Source organism: Eublepharis macularius, chromosome 16 (assembly GCF_028583425.1).
Source record: "Eublepharis macularius isolate TG4126 chromosome 16, MPM_Emac_v1.0, whole genome shotgun sequence".
Classification (NCBI taxonomy): Eukaryota; Metazoa; Chordata; class Lepidosauria; order Squamata; family Eublepharidae; genus Eublepharis; species Eublepharis macularius.
The window spans coordinates 3,689,447-3,701,570 of record NC_072805.1 but is presented as its reverse complement, the minus strand read 5'-3'; the positions used below and the strand labels follow the sequence as shown (position 1 = coordinate 3,701,570).

Sequence of the window (12,124 nt, the reverse complement as noted above, 5' to 3'; positions counted from 1 at the left end):
AGTGAAGGGGAGCTCACCTTCCTAGGCATCTGATTCCACCTTTGAACTACTCTGTGAAAAAGTTTGTCCTAGTATGCAGACGATACCTTTCCGCATGTAATTTAAGCCCGTTGCTTTAAGTTCTATCCTCTGCTGCCAACTGGAACAGCTCTGCCCTCCTCCAAATGACAGCCTTTTAAATATTTAATGAGAGCAATCATGTCCCCCCTCAATCTCCTCTTCTCCAAACGAAACATTCTCAAGGCCATCAGCCTTTCCTCGTAGGGCTCAGTCTCCAGACCCCTGATCATTCTCGTCGCTCTCTTCTGCACCCTCTCAATTTTGTCCCTTTTTGAAGTGAGGCCTCCAGAACTGCACACAGTACTCCAGGGGCGGCCTGACCAAGGCAATGTAGCGAGGGACTATGACCTCCTGTGATTTCGATGCAATGGCCCTTTCGATACAACCCAAGACTGAGTTTGCCTTTTTTGCCACCACATCACACTGACTGCTCATATTTAGTTTACAGTCCACTCTTGCTACAAGATCTCTTTTGCATACACTACCACCCAGAAGTGTATCCCCCATCCTGTATTTGTGCTTCACATTTTTGTGGCCCAGCTGTAATACAGTGCACTTATCTATGTTGAATTGCATCCTGTTCACAACCATCCACTTCTCCAGAGTATTCAGGTCTTGTTGAATTTTAACTCTATCTTCTTGGGTGTTTGCCACTCCTCCCAATTTGTTATTATCAGCAAATTTAATGTGTAGCCCATTTACCCCTTCATCCAGATCATTGATAAAAATATTGAAAAGTACTGAACCCAAAACCGAACCCTGTGGCACCCCACTGGACACCTCCCTCCAATCTGATGAAACGCCATTGACCACCACTCTTTGGGTGCGATCCTCTAACCAGTTCCCTATCCACTGAACGGTCCTATAGTCCAGTCCGCAGTCTTCCAGTTTACCCATTAGAATCTCATGGGGAACCTTATCAAAAGCTTAACTGAAATCCAGGTAAATCACGTTGACAGAGTTCCCATGATCCAGTAAGCTCGTCACTCGATCAAAGAAGGAAACCAGGTTGGTCTGACAATATCAGTTGGGGACAAACCCATGTTAACTTCTCCGGATCACTAAGTGGTCCTTCAGATGCTTAAAGATCCCTTTAAAATCTGCTCTAATATCTTCCCAGTAACAAATGTCAGACTGACCGGCCTGTAGTTTCCCAGGTCATCCTTCTTCCCTTTCTTAAAGATTGGGATAACATTTGCTCTTCTCCAATCTTAGTATGAATTAACTTGATCTTGGTCCCCAGCAACACATCCTTGTCCTTAAAGATCTTTTCTAGTTCCTTCATGGCTGCCCTTCCAAGTGTCAATCTCCTGATTTCGTGGTTGCAGTCTCCCTTTTGGTTGATAGTTGAGCCTAGGAATAGAAAATCTGTAAACATTTTTATTTCTTATCTGTTAAACTTCTGTAATTCCTCATTAGTCATTACTTTTGTCCTCTTGATGTTCAACTGTAATCTTGGCACTTTCTCCTTAAACCTGCATCAGTAGTTGTTTCTCTTCACTGTTTTTTGTCAGTAATGTGATGTCTTTTAACACCATCCATAGCTTTTCATGATCCACGTTGTAAATTTGTGATATGATTTCTAGTGCTTCTTTTTTTAAATCCAGTTTTATCATCTGGCATTTCTCTTTTCGTATATGGTAAGAATCTTTGCTGTAGAATTTTGAGCATCTTTGCTTGTTTATACATGATCCGATAATTGCTGCAGTCTTTGGCATCTCCTTTTTCAGAATAGGAGCTCTTCATAATCCACTCTGGTCCTCATCATCCTTAATAATTTGGTGTCACCTGCAACCTAGGCCACTGTCCTGCTCACCCACAATCCCAAACAATTTCTAAATTAAATAGCACCAGTCCTAACACAGATCCCTTGGAGACTCCACCAGTTACTTCTCCCCATTGCAACAACTGTCCTATTATCTACTTCCTTTAATTTAACCATTTCTAATTCTCAAGAGGATCTATTCTCTTATCCCATGACTATTAGGTTGACTCAGTAGCCTTTGGTGAGGCTTGTTGGAAGCTCAAGTACACAATGTCTACTGGATGACCTTTATCCATACTTGTTAACCTTCTCAAAAGACCCGAAAAGTTTGGTGAGGAAGGACTTCTCTTTGTATAAGCCATGTTAATTGTCTCAATAGGGCTTGTCCCCCTCTGTGCTTCATAACCCTAACCTTTTACCAATTTATCTAGAAAAGATGTCAGGATAACTGGCCTGTAATTTCTTGGTTGCCACCATCTGTATCTATTTTTATAACCTGATGTTACGTGTACTAGTTTCTTCTGATGAGTTAGATTTCAGTGACAATTTGTAGATTTTGTTAATCCTCAGGGACCTATATGGACCTGACGATTATTTGTTAATTTATTAGCCCTAGAATCCATTTCTTGTCACCTCTATTTAACCCAACTCCCCAGAAGACCTCTGCTGCTGCCGTTTTGCACTGCAGAGGTCAGAAATGCATTCTTTCTTTCTTTCTTTCTTTCTTTCTTTCTTTCTTTCTTTCTTTCTTTCTTTCTTTCTTTCTTTCTTTCTTTCTTTCTTTCTTTCTTTCTTTCTTTCTTTCTTTCTTTCTTTCTTTCTTTCTTTCATTTATATTCCGCCCTCCCCGCTTTCACAGGCTCAGGGTGGATAACAAAATTTACAAGTATCAAATACAGTTAAAACTTTAAAAACACTACATCTAATCCATTAAATTATAGCTATACAAGCATATAAAAATGTCATATATTTACATATAAACAATTAAAAATCATTTAGAAAGCAGCACATAGTTTAAATTTGATGTTCCGCACAGTGGTTCTTCCAGAGCAATACATGCAGTATTAAGTGTGGACCGCAGCATCTGCATTCACATATGGGCGAGATGGTTTAAACCCCCCTCCACGGGGGGGGGGGCACCGCCTGGCGTCAGCCATATGCTTGGCGGAATAGCTCCGTTTTACAGGCCTGGCAAAATGCAAGCAAATCCTGCCGGGCCCTAGTCTCATAAGACAGAGCATTCCACCAGGCCGGGGCCAGGACCAAAAGGGCCCTGGCCCTGGTCGACGCCAGGCGGGCCTCCCTAGGGACCCTTAAAAGATGTTTCCCACCTGAGCGGAGAGTCCTCCGGGGCTCATATGGAGAGAGACAGTCCCGCAGATATGTCAGTCCCAGTCCACGTAGGGCTTTATAGGTTAGCACCAAAACCTTGAACCTGATTCGGTACTCCACTGGCAGCCAATGCAGCTGGCGTAGCACCGGTGTAATATGCTCCCACACCGGTGCTCCAGCGATGACCTGCGCCGCCGCATTCTGCACCAGCTGTAACCGCCGGATCAGGCCCATGGGGAAGCCCAGCGTAGAGCGCGTTACAGTAGTCCAGCCTAGAGGTGACCATTGCTTGGACCACTGTAGTCAAGCAATGACTACAATGACTTAAAATCTGCAATGAGGCAGGAAGTGAAACGGTTTCTCCCTCTTTTTTCAAAACCTTTCATCTAACCCTCTCTCCTTTTGTGGTGCTTTATGACATACACAGATTCCTGCTCAGTACCACAGGTGGAGGAAGAACAAGACAAAAACAGGAGGGCATCATTTGCAAAGGGGCTCCCCGGGGGTGTTGAATGGCACCCACAGGCCTCCCTGCTTCTTGACCCTTTCAACACAGCTTCCTTATCTCTGTTAAAGTTTTCTTCTCATTGTCCTTCTTGACTGGATTCTCACTCTCTCCATTTTTATTTCCCTTTGTCACTTTTCACATCCTTTTCTTTCCCTTCCTCTGCCTGTCTTTCACTCTTGACTCCCTCTTTCCTTCACTCTTGACTCCACCATTTCTCCAGCTGGCTTCAAGGAGTGCTAAAGGTGATGTTTGCCGGGAGAGGGTGATGGGATTGACGTGGTTAGCAGGAAGAACCACCAGCAGCTACAGTTTAAATCAGCTTTTGTCAGTTTAAATGGCAACAGCTTGGCTCTTTGTCTTCATTACAGAAATGTGCTTGAGAACTTTTCCTCACAACAGGAAAGAAGGGGGAGGGACAGGGGCGCTTGCTATGAGAAGTGAAAATAAATAGAAGAAGAGCCCTTGGAAAGAGGAACAGGAAGCTGGAATAGTTACCCTTCCCCAGTCTCTGACAGGGAAACTCTCCTACTACCGGCCACATCTATAATACCCATCTGTTACCCCTCCGAAACCATTATACAAAGGCTTATGGACTCCCTAGTATTGACTTCAACTGGATTTTCCAATAACAGTCACTAGTCCCACATAGACTTGCAGATGGTAACGAAGGACACAGCCAACATACATAATAGCTTTTATTTATTTATTCTGTGGATTGTGTTCTGGGATTTGGGGTTTTTCTGTTTGACCACCACAGCTGACAGCTTCTTTCTACTTAGATAGCAACGAAGGCCCCCATCCACAATTTATTTTAATTGTATAAATATTAATAAGTGCAGAAAATTACACTGTTATGTGAATGTTTTCTTGGCCACTATAAAAGGAACTTTCCAACCCACACTGCTAAACATTTTAGTTGAGAATTTTATATGTAGGGAGGTCAGTTCCCCTCCATAGTAGCCATTTTTGATCACATTAACTACCCTTACTCAAAACTGAAAAAGTCCCTGCATACGTAACAATTTCTTATTCCCTGGAACAGAGAAGGAAGGGTCTGCAGCTGCTGTCAGTCCCTGGCAGTTGGGTCCCCAAGTTCTCCACAGCTAACACAAAGGTGTTCCAGTTGAAGTTATTAGAGATCCATTCACTACAAGGTGCATCGACAGCTGAAAACGGGCAGAAGTGACGTATGTGGGGCTGGCAATGTTAGTTATAGGGAATCTTCGGGCCAAGGGAAAGAGGACCATTAAGAGCGGGGAGGGTTGTAGTGAGACATTGTTTTAGAGCAGACAGTGAGAAAGATGAACTTATCTCTGGTTCTCAGAAGGAGCGCCCCATGAGCCAGCTTCACCTGACTGTCAAGGACACTAGCTCTGTGGAGCGGGAAAGAGAAAGTAAACATTTGTGACATTTGTAAGATAACCCCCTGGCATGGAGCAATAAAGAACTTCCCACACTCTCAGAAGCCAGAGGCAGAACTCATACCCATTCACGGCAGATATGCGGGAGCCATGTGTGACAGCTGCTTTGTTTGTCTTGTAATCTCTGCTTCTATAGGAACAATGCAACTCTAAGTAACAATCTGAGACAACTCAGGATCAGGGAGGATTAGGGCAGAAGAAGCTGGTGGCTTCCTCTTTTGAAGTTTTGGGTTTGGGAATGAGAGAGAACTTGTGGACTGGCCAGCCTAAATCGTTAAGGATGAGGGACAATTTAATGTTTCAGTTGGCTCATCTTTTGCAGCTGTTGGCAAATTGTGTCAAATGTTGTGGTTTAACAGCACTTCTTCCCATATATGTGTGAGTGAAAACTGCTTTTAATAAATGTTATTTTTGTATTTTTAGTACTGTTTAGAATATTTACTATGCTTATGTTTGCTTGCTTATTTAATAAAACCATGTTCTGTGCATGATATTTGCCTCCATCCTTAGTCATGGTCGGGTCAAAAGGGCCAAAGCAACTGCAGTATCGAAATAAAATCTGGAGGTAAAAAAGGTAAGATGGCGGTGGCCTGACCCAACTGTGGTGGCATCATCAAGCTTTGATGTCATAGCAGTGGAAATGAGGAATTTTAGGCAGTTCATAATTGATTGAAGGACCTTTGTAAAATGGTGCCACAACAGGTGAAAGTGTGGGATAAAGGAACTTCACTTAAAACTACACAACTCTGACAAGACCAGGGTTGCAGTGTTCTACTGGTGGTTTCCCGGAGTTCCCTGCAACACATTGCTCATGTGACATGGAAGGTAAGGTGCTTGGAATCGTGTATATATATATATATATATATATGGGGGGGGTCTTTCCTACCTGGCTGCTTCCACCACCATGGTTCTGGGTAGGCAAAGTGGCTGCTGCAGCACAATAGACATTTATTATACAGACTCTTGAAATGGTGTGCTAATGAACTAGCTGAATCTGATTTTGATCAGTTTTGAAGAAGAAATTTTAAGAATTCTCCAGCAGATGGGAGTAGAACACAACCCCTGAATTAATGTTTTTTAAAACCAGGTTTTAAACCACCACCACCCATTTCATTGTTTTTCTGTTTACATTCATGAAAACTCTACACTTGCTCAGCCACTACACTGCAGATTTCATAGATTACCTTTGAAAATGATGGTGTCTGTTTCAAAAGTCACCTAAGCTAGCGGCCATCGATATTTTGTGACAGTGGATCCCACCAGTTAGTTAAGCATTGTAGTTTCTTCTGCACTCACCAGAAGGTTTTTCAAGATTTTAAAAAAGTAACATCACTATTAAATTGAGTCCAGTAGCACCTTTAAGACTAAGCAACTTTATTGTAGCATAAGCTTTCGAGAATCACAGTTCTCTTCGTCAGATGCATGGAGGGCAAGAAGAAACTGGTCAGATATATAGGTGGAGAGGGGAGGGAGGAGTAGATGCAAACAGTAGCTTCTGATATGGAGATCAGTTTGCTTCTGTTAAGGAAGTCAGTTACTTCTGATAATGAGATAACCATTCATAGTCTCTATTCAATCCCAGCCTGACTGAGTCAAATTTACATTTGAATTCCAATTCAGCAGCTGACTTCCTTAACAGAAGCAAACTGATCTCCATATCAGAAGCTACGGTTTGCATCTACTCCTCCCTCCCCTCTCCTCCTCTGTATCTGACCAGTTTCTTCTTGCCCTCCATGCATCTGACGAAGAGAACTGTGATTCTCGAAAGCTTATGCTACAATAAAGTTGCTTAGTCTTAAACGTGTTACTGGACTCTTTTTGATTTTGCTACTACAGACTAACACAGCTAACTCCTCTGCATCTATGACTATTAAATTGAATATTGTTCTACAGTGGCCTCTCCTCCCTAGACGAAAATCAAGACCTGGGATTGTACACTTGATATTTCTGAAGAAATAAGCTTGCGCTGAAATAAATTTTGAATAAATTTTGTTTGCCTGTTTCAGACGAACATGGTTGCCCCTTGGGAACTATTACTTAGCGTATCATACGATTATTCATGTAATGCAAACGGTGTACGAGATGCTATTGGTGCAGGTTGTATATTATCATCGACAGTACACGAACGAAAGAAATCTAAGGTATTTTCACACATGCCACTAAAAGCATCTTTGGCTGCAAATTCGGCTCATGCACGACCCCTTTCGTTTTTGGGGTTTGTGTGCGAATAATAATACTAATGTGGAACAGAAAGAGAAAGACCGTCGTCGTTTTGAGATCTTAGGCAACTTGGATCTTGCACCGGAATTGTGGACACAAGAAATGCAAAAACCTCGTTGAACGAAGGCGCGTTGGGCGGTGGATAGACAATCGGCTCCTGCTGATGATGCGTTCCAGGCTCCCGGTGGCCTCTGCCCGCCTTCCCTGCCCCTTGGCGGCTCCGAAGAGCCTCGTCCGGGGCGCTGCTGGGATTCCGCGGCGCCCGGTGCCTTTCTGGGGCTGCTCTTCCTTCCTGCATCGACGGAGAGACGATGCACCCGCTTTGGGCGGCGCTCTTGCAGTGTGGCGCCTTTAAGGCTGACTCCAATCCTATCGCAGGCTTACTCACAAGTAAGCTCAAATGGGCTTCTGGGAAGCTGAAGACTGAGCCGGGCCCAAGAGCCTCTGAAAGGCCAACTCCATTTCCAGCTTTGCTCGTAGCCTGGCAATCGAGTCGGTCGTTCAGGGGCTCTTGGGCCCGCCCCCCGGCGCTCTTTCCCGCGCGGCGCCTTCCCCAGGTGAGAGGCCAGCGGGCGGCGGAGCATCCCAGGGCCCAGAGCCAATTATCCTCCCCTTGCGGTTGCTGGGGCGCTGCCGAGCGTTCCGCCCAATCAGCAGGCGCTCTCCGTTGCTAGGGCAACCGCGTCTTAGCAACGCGCCATTCCGAAAGCGCGCGGGTGAACGTGCCCGCCGCTCTCCCGCCCGCGGAGCGCCGCGCGAAGCCCGCCAGGTAAGGGGCCGGCGGCGCCTCCCGAGCTGCCCGCGGGGTGGAGGGCGCGCCCGAAGCCCTTTTGGCAAGCGGGGCGCGGGTTCCCCACCCGCAGCTCGCTGAACTCCTCCTGCACCGCGTGGGGGACACCCTTCGGCTGCTTCTCGGGGCGCGGTTGGCTTTTTTCTTCCAAGCTCTTTAAGGAAACGCCCGTATAAGTAGCATTCATATGAAGGAATCCCCACGTTGAGGCGCAATACCACGCAGTGCAAGCTTTAAATTGGGGCCTTACTGAATCCCACACAACTGCTCTTTGTTTATTGACTTCGTTTATATCCTGCCTTTCTCTCCAGTAGAGAACCCGGGTGGTCATTCTCTTCTCCTCCATGTTATCCTCACAACAGCCCTGTGAGGTGGGTTAGGCTGAGAGTCGAATCTGACGCTAACCACTATACCATGTGGGCTCTCTAGAGCAGAACAACCTCTGGTTGTCCCAGATCAAACTCTTTGAGTGTGTACCTAAAGATGCAAGTCTTGATACCGACAGGTTTTGAATCAAGGCCAAGGAGCACGCTAGGAGGGATGAGGGACATCAACAGTACAATCCTAAACAGAATTAAGACCATTGATGTCAGTGGGCTTGGACTGGAGCAATTCTGTTTAGGATTGCAAATTGTGATTTATAGACAGTCTTTAAGGGAAGCTCCACAAGGAGCACATTGCAGTAATCTAAACTAGATGTTATCAGGATATACACCACAGCCGTAAGATCTTTCCCACCCTGCAGCTGGTTGATCCAGCTGAATAAGTAGTAAGGCTGAGAAAAGACAAGATGTGCTGAAGTCTCCTGCTTCCCCACACATTTAGAATTCAGCACCAGGTTGCCTCAGAGTTCCAGATTAAACAATGTGCATCCTTTTGCCACTCACCCCGCCCTCTGTCCAACTCCTCCTGTATGTTTCCATCTTGCCAAGATCAAACGTAAAGTGGAAGAAAGTACTTTGTTGATATTTTATCAATACGGTTTGTGAGACTAAAGAAAACCCTCCTTTGCCAGCCTCCCTCCATAAAAGATTGCATGATCCTGCTATGCTATAGGCTCTCACAGCAATTTTTAAATAGCTCAGTTCTCCTCTAATAATAATCACGTACTTTGTAAACCGCTCTGAGTGGTCATTAAGTTGTCCTGAAGGGCAGTATATAAATCGAATGTTGTTGTTGTTGTTATTAAAGTGGTATCAGCCACAGGTTGTACCCATGGCTGCTGTAACGTGTAGTTTAATATAAATAATAACATTCTATTTATATTCCGCTCTTCAGGACAACAACACCCACTCAGAGGAGTTTACAAAATATGTTGTTATTATTCCCACAACAATCACCCTGTGAGGCTGGTGGGGCTGAGAGAGCTCCTAGAAGCTGTTGACTGACCCAAGGTCACCCAGCTAGCTTCAGGTGGAGGAGGGGGGAATCAAACTTGGTTCTCCAGATTAGAGTCCCATGCTCTTAACCACTATACCAAACTTTAGCTGTAATCACAGGCGCACACACACAGCACTTACCTTGGGCAAGCAAGTCTGTAAGATGCCACTGGACTCAAATCCTGGTGTTCTACTTAGAAGTGTGTCCTATGTCTTTTCTACGGCTTTTGCCTGTATAACTGTGTGTAGGATTGCAGCCTTGAACCTGTGAAATTGCCTGATCATATTCGTATTTCCTCAGAAGTCTCATGCACTTAATGGGTAGGATTGCAGCCTGACTATATGAAACTACCCTTGGGAAGGAATGTTGCTGGCCGCTGAGCAGCAGGGCAAATGGGGCAGGGCCCTGCCTCCACTCTGGCGGTGCCCAGCCCCACCTGGCCTACCCACACCAGTACATTAGTTCATTGGGCAGCAGTGGCCAATTTAAAATTCCCTCTGAGACCTTGATTAGCCAGTGGATCCAGAAGAAGCCATTGGCCAGGGCTACCAATCTTTCTTCTCTTCCAAAGAGGCAGGAGGAGAAGAAAAACGTGAACATTTGGGGACTTTCTGTCAGATGAAAGAATTTTACAGCTAGCAAAGCCCCAGTGAAATAGTGCTCTGTCCCTTTAAGGTCTTCAGGGTGGGCTTTGAACATCTGCCCATTTTACTTAGCCCCCCCTTGCAGCCATTTTTCAGTTCGTAAAAGAGTGAAGCCAGGAGAATAAGATGCTTGGGGTGGGGGTGGGGGTGTGTGAGACAGACACACTCTAGTCCAACCCCTGTACAAATACAGGAAATTCACAGTTACTTCCCCCCCCCCAACTCCTGTTCAGTCCCCAAAGGAAGGCAAAAAGTTGGTTCACAGTGCTCAGGTGATCCAGCAATGCAGCCTTCTCAAGCCTCGGCCTAAATAGGCTGAGCAGTTACCTAGTGCAGCTGCATCCGCTGGCAGGTGTTGAGGCTCTTGAGGCTGTTTGGCCCTGGCCAGGATCCTACGAGATTTTACCACTCTCAGTATTCTGCTCTGGATCTGTGTGGAGGCGGCATGCAGCCAGCCTGGCACTTCGCCTTTTCTGTGCCACCACAGCCTGGGCCCTATGCTGCCGCTCTTCCTGCAGAGTGGAAGAGGGTGCGGGTTCATGTCCAGCCTGGCAGAGGCCTGGTGTTTATCTCAGGGGCCGGCAACGGGGAGGGGTCACTTGCCTGTTCTGGCAGGGTGACCTCTGGCCGGGCTGGAGCATGATCTGCCCTCCCTGGCCCCCTGGCCTCGGCTCCTCAGGCTCTTCTGAATCCTCCCCATCAGAGTCACTGGTGTGATTAGAGACCTGGTCAGAGGGGGTCATGTGAAGAAGAGGGGGCTTCTCCTTTCTTTTCTCCCCTGAGCCATTTTCCAGGCCTGAGATGCCCTCCATCAGAGGAGGCGGAGAATACTGTTTTCCCTGTTAGCTGCTACATGTGTAGCCTTATTAGTACCATTTTGTTTCGGCAGGAGCCCCTTTTCCCTGTGCCACAGTCCCCATCTAAACCAGGGCCGAATCCACACTTACCCGGCACAGCGTTAAGCAGGCGGAGTGAGAGTGTCTTTCTGGCGTGATTTATGATGTCATCGCACCATGATGCCGCTCTCGTGGTGCGATGGCGTCATAAAACGCGCCAGAAAGACGCTCTCACTCCGCCTGCTTAGCGCTGTGCCGGGTAAGTGTGGATTCGGCCCAGGTCTCTCTGGGGAGCTCCTCTGGCTGTAAGTCCTCATCGTAGCTGTGGGTCAGACGTAACATGTAGTTCAGCCTTAAGAGTCAGGCTTTCATTATCCATTTGTACATCATATGTCAGATTGTCCAAGCTCACAAATATGGAAAAACTGAGTATAGTTCTTGTTCTTAACTGATCTGTATACATTACGATAGCAAATGTATATAATAGAGGATGTATAATGTATATAATAGAGGATAAAAAGAGTAGGCATGACAGCGAGTATAATATAGTGGTTAAAAGCTTGAAATGTGAGCCACAGTGTTCCTGGTTGATATCTCAGCTCTGCTGTGACTTCCTTGGTAATTATTAGTCACCCATGTTTCTCAGCTTTTGCTCACTTCCTCTTTCTTTGTATATAAAATGGGGACGACTATACTGGCCCATCTCATAAGAATTAGTGGGTGGGTGGAATAGCTTTATACATAAGAAACTTTTTAACGTTTTGTTGATGCCACAGACCAGGGCCTCTCATTATAGTCGGTCGCAACTCAGGTTTTCTCTACTGGGTACATGAAATTCTGTGAGTCTTACCTCCACTTTAAAAAAGCCAAAACAGACCCAACACAGTTTGTTTATTCAGTCGCTTACCAACACAGCCAGGCTCTTCTGGCTTCAGGTTTTTTTCCTGTGCCCTCAGAACTGTTCTCCTTTTTTACTTTTTGTAGCAATCATGTCCAGAGTGGTGAGTGCTTTAGATCACAGTAGTTTGTGCCCGGCGTCTCACGGAATTGTGTTTAATTCAAGACCCCAAGCTCCATCAGACAAATCATCAAGCTGTAGCAGCAGACAAAGCTCTGTCCAATTGACCTCAAGTAAGTATTGGCATAACTGTTCAAATCAGAGACTTTG

At 45.8% G+C, this 12,124-nt stretch overlaps 1 protein-coding gene across 1 annotated transcript in view; it reads left to right on the top strand.

Annotated features, from left to right (window-relative positions):
- The first annotated feature begins 11,945 nt into the window (after positions 1–11,945).
- The window catches only part of EFCAB6 (EF-hand calcium binding domain 6), a 213,855-nt gene continuing 213,676 nt past the window's right edge, over positions 11,946–12,124 (top strand). The window contains exon 1 of the mRNA XM_055000612.1: positions 11,946–12,087. Coding sequence (XP_054856587.1) covers positions 11,946–12,087 — 142 coding nt within the window. The remainder of the gene's footprint in view (positions 12,088–12,124) is intronic.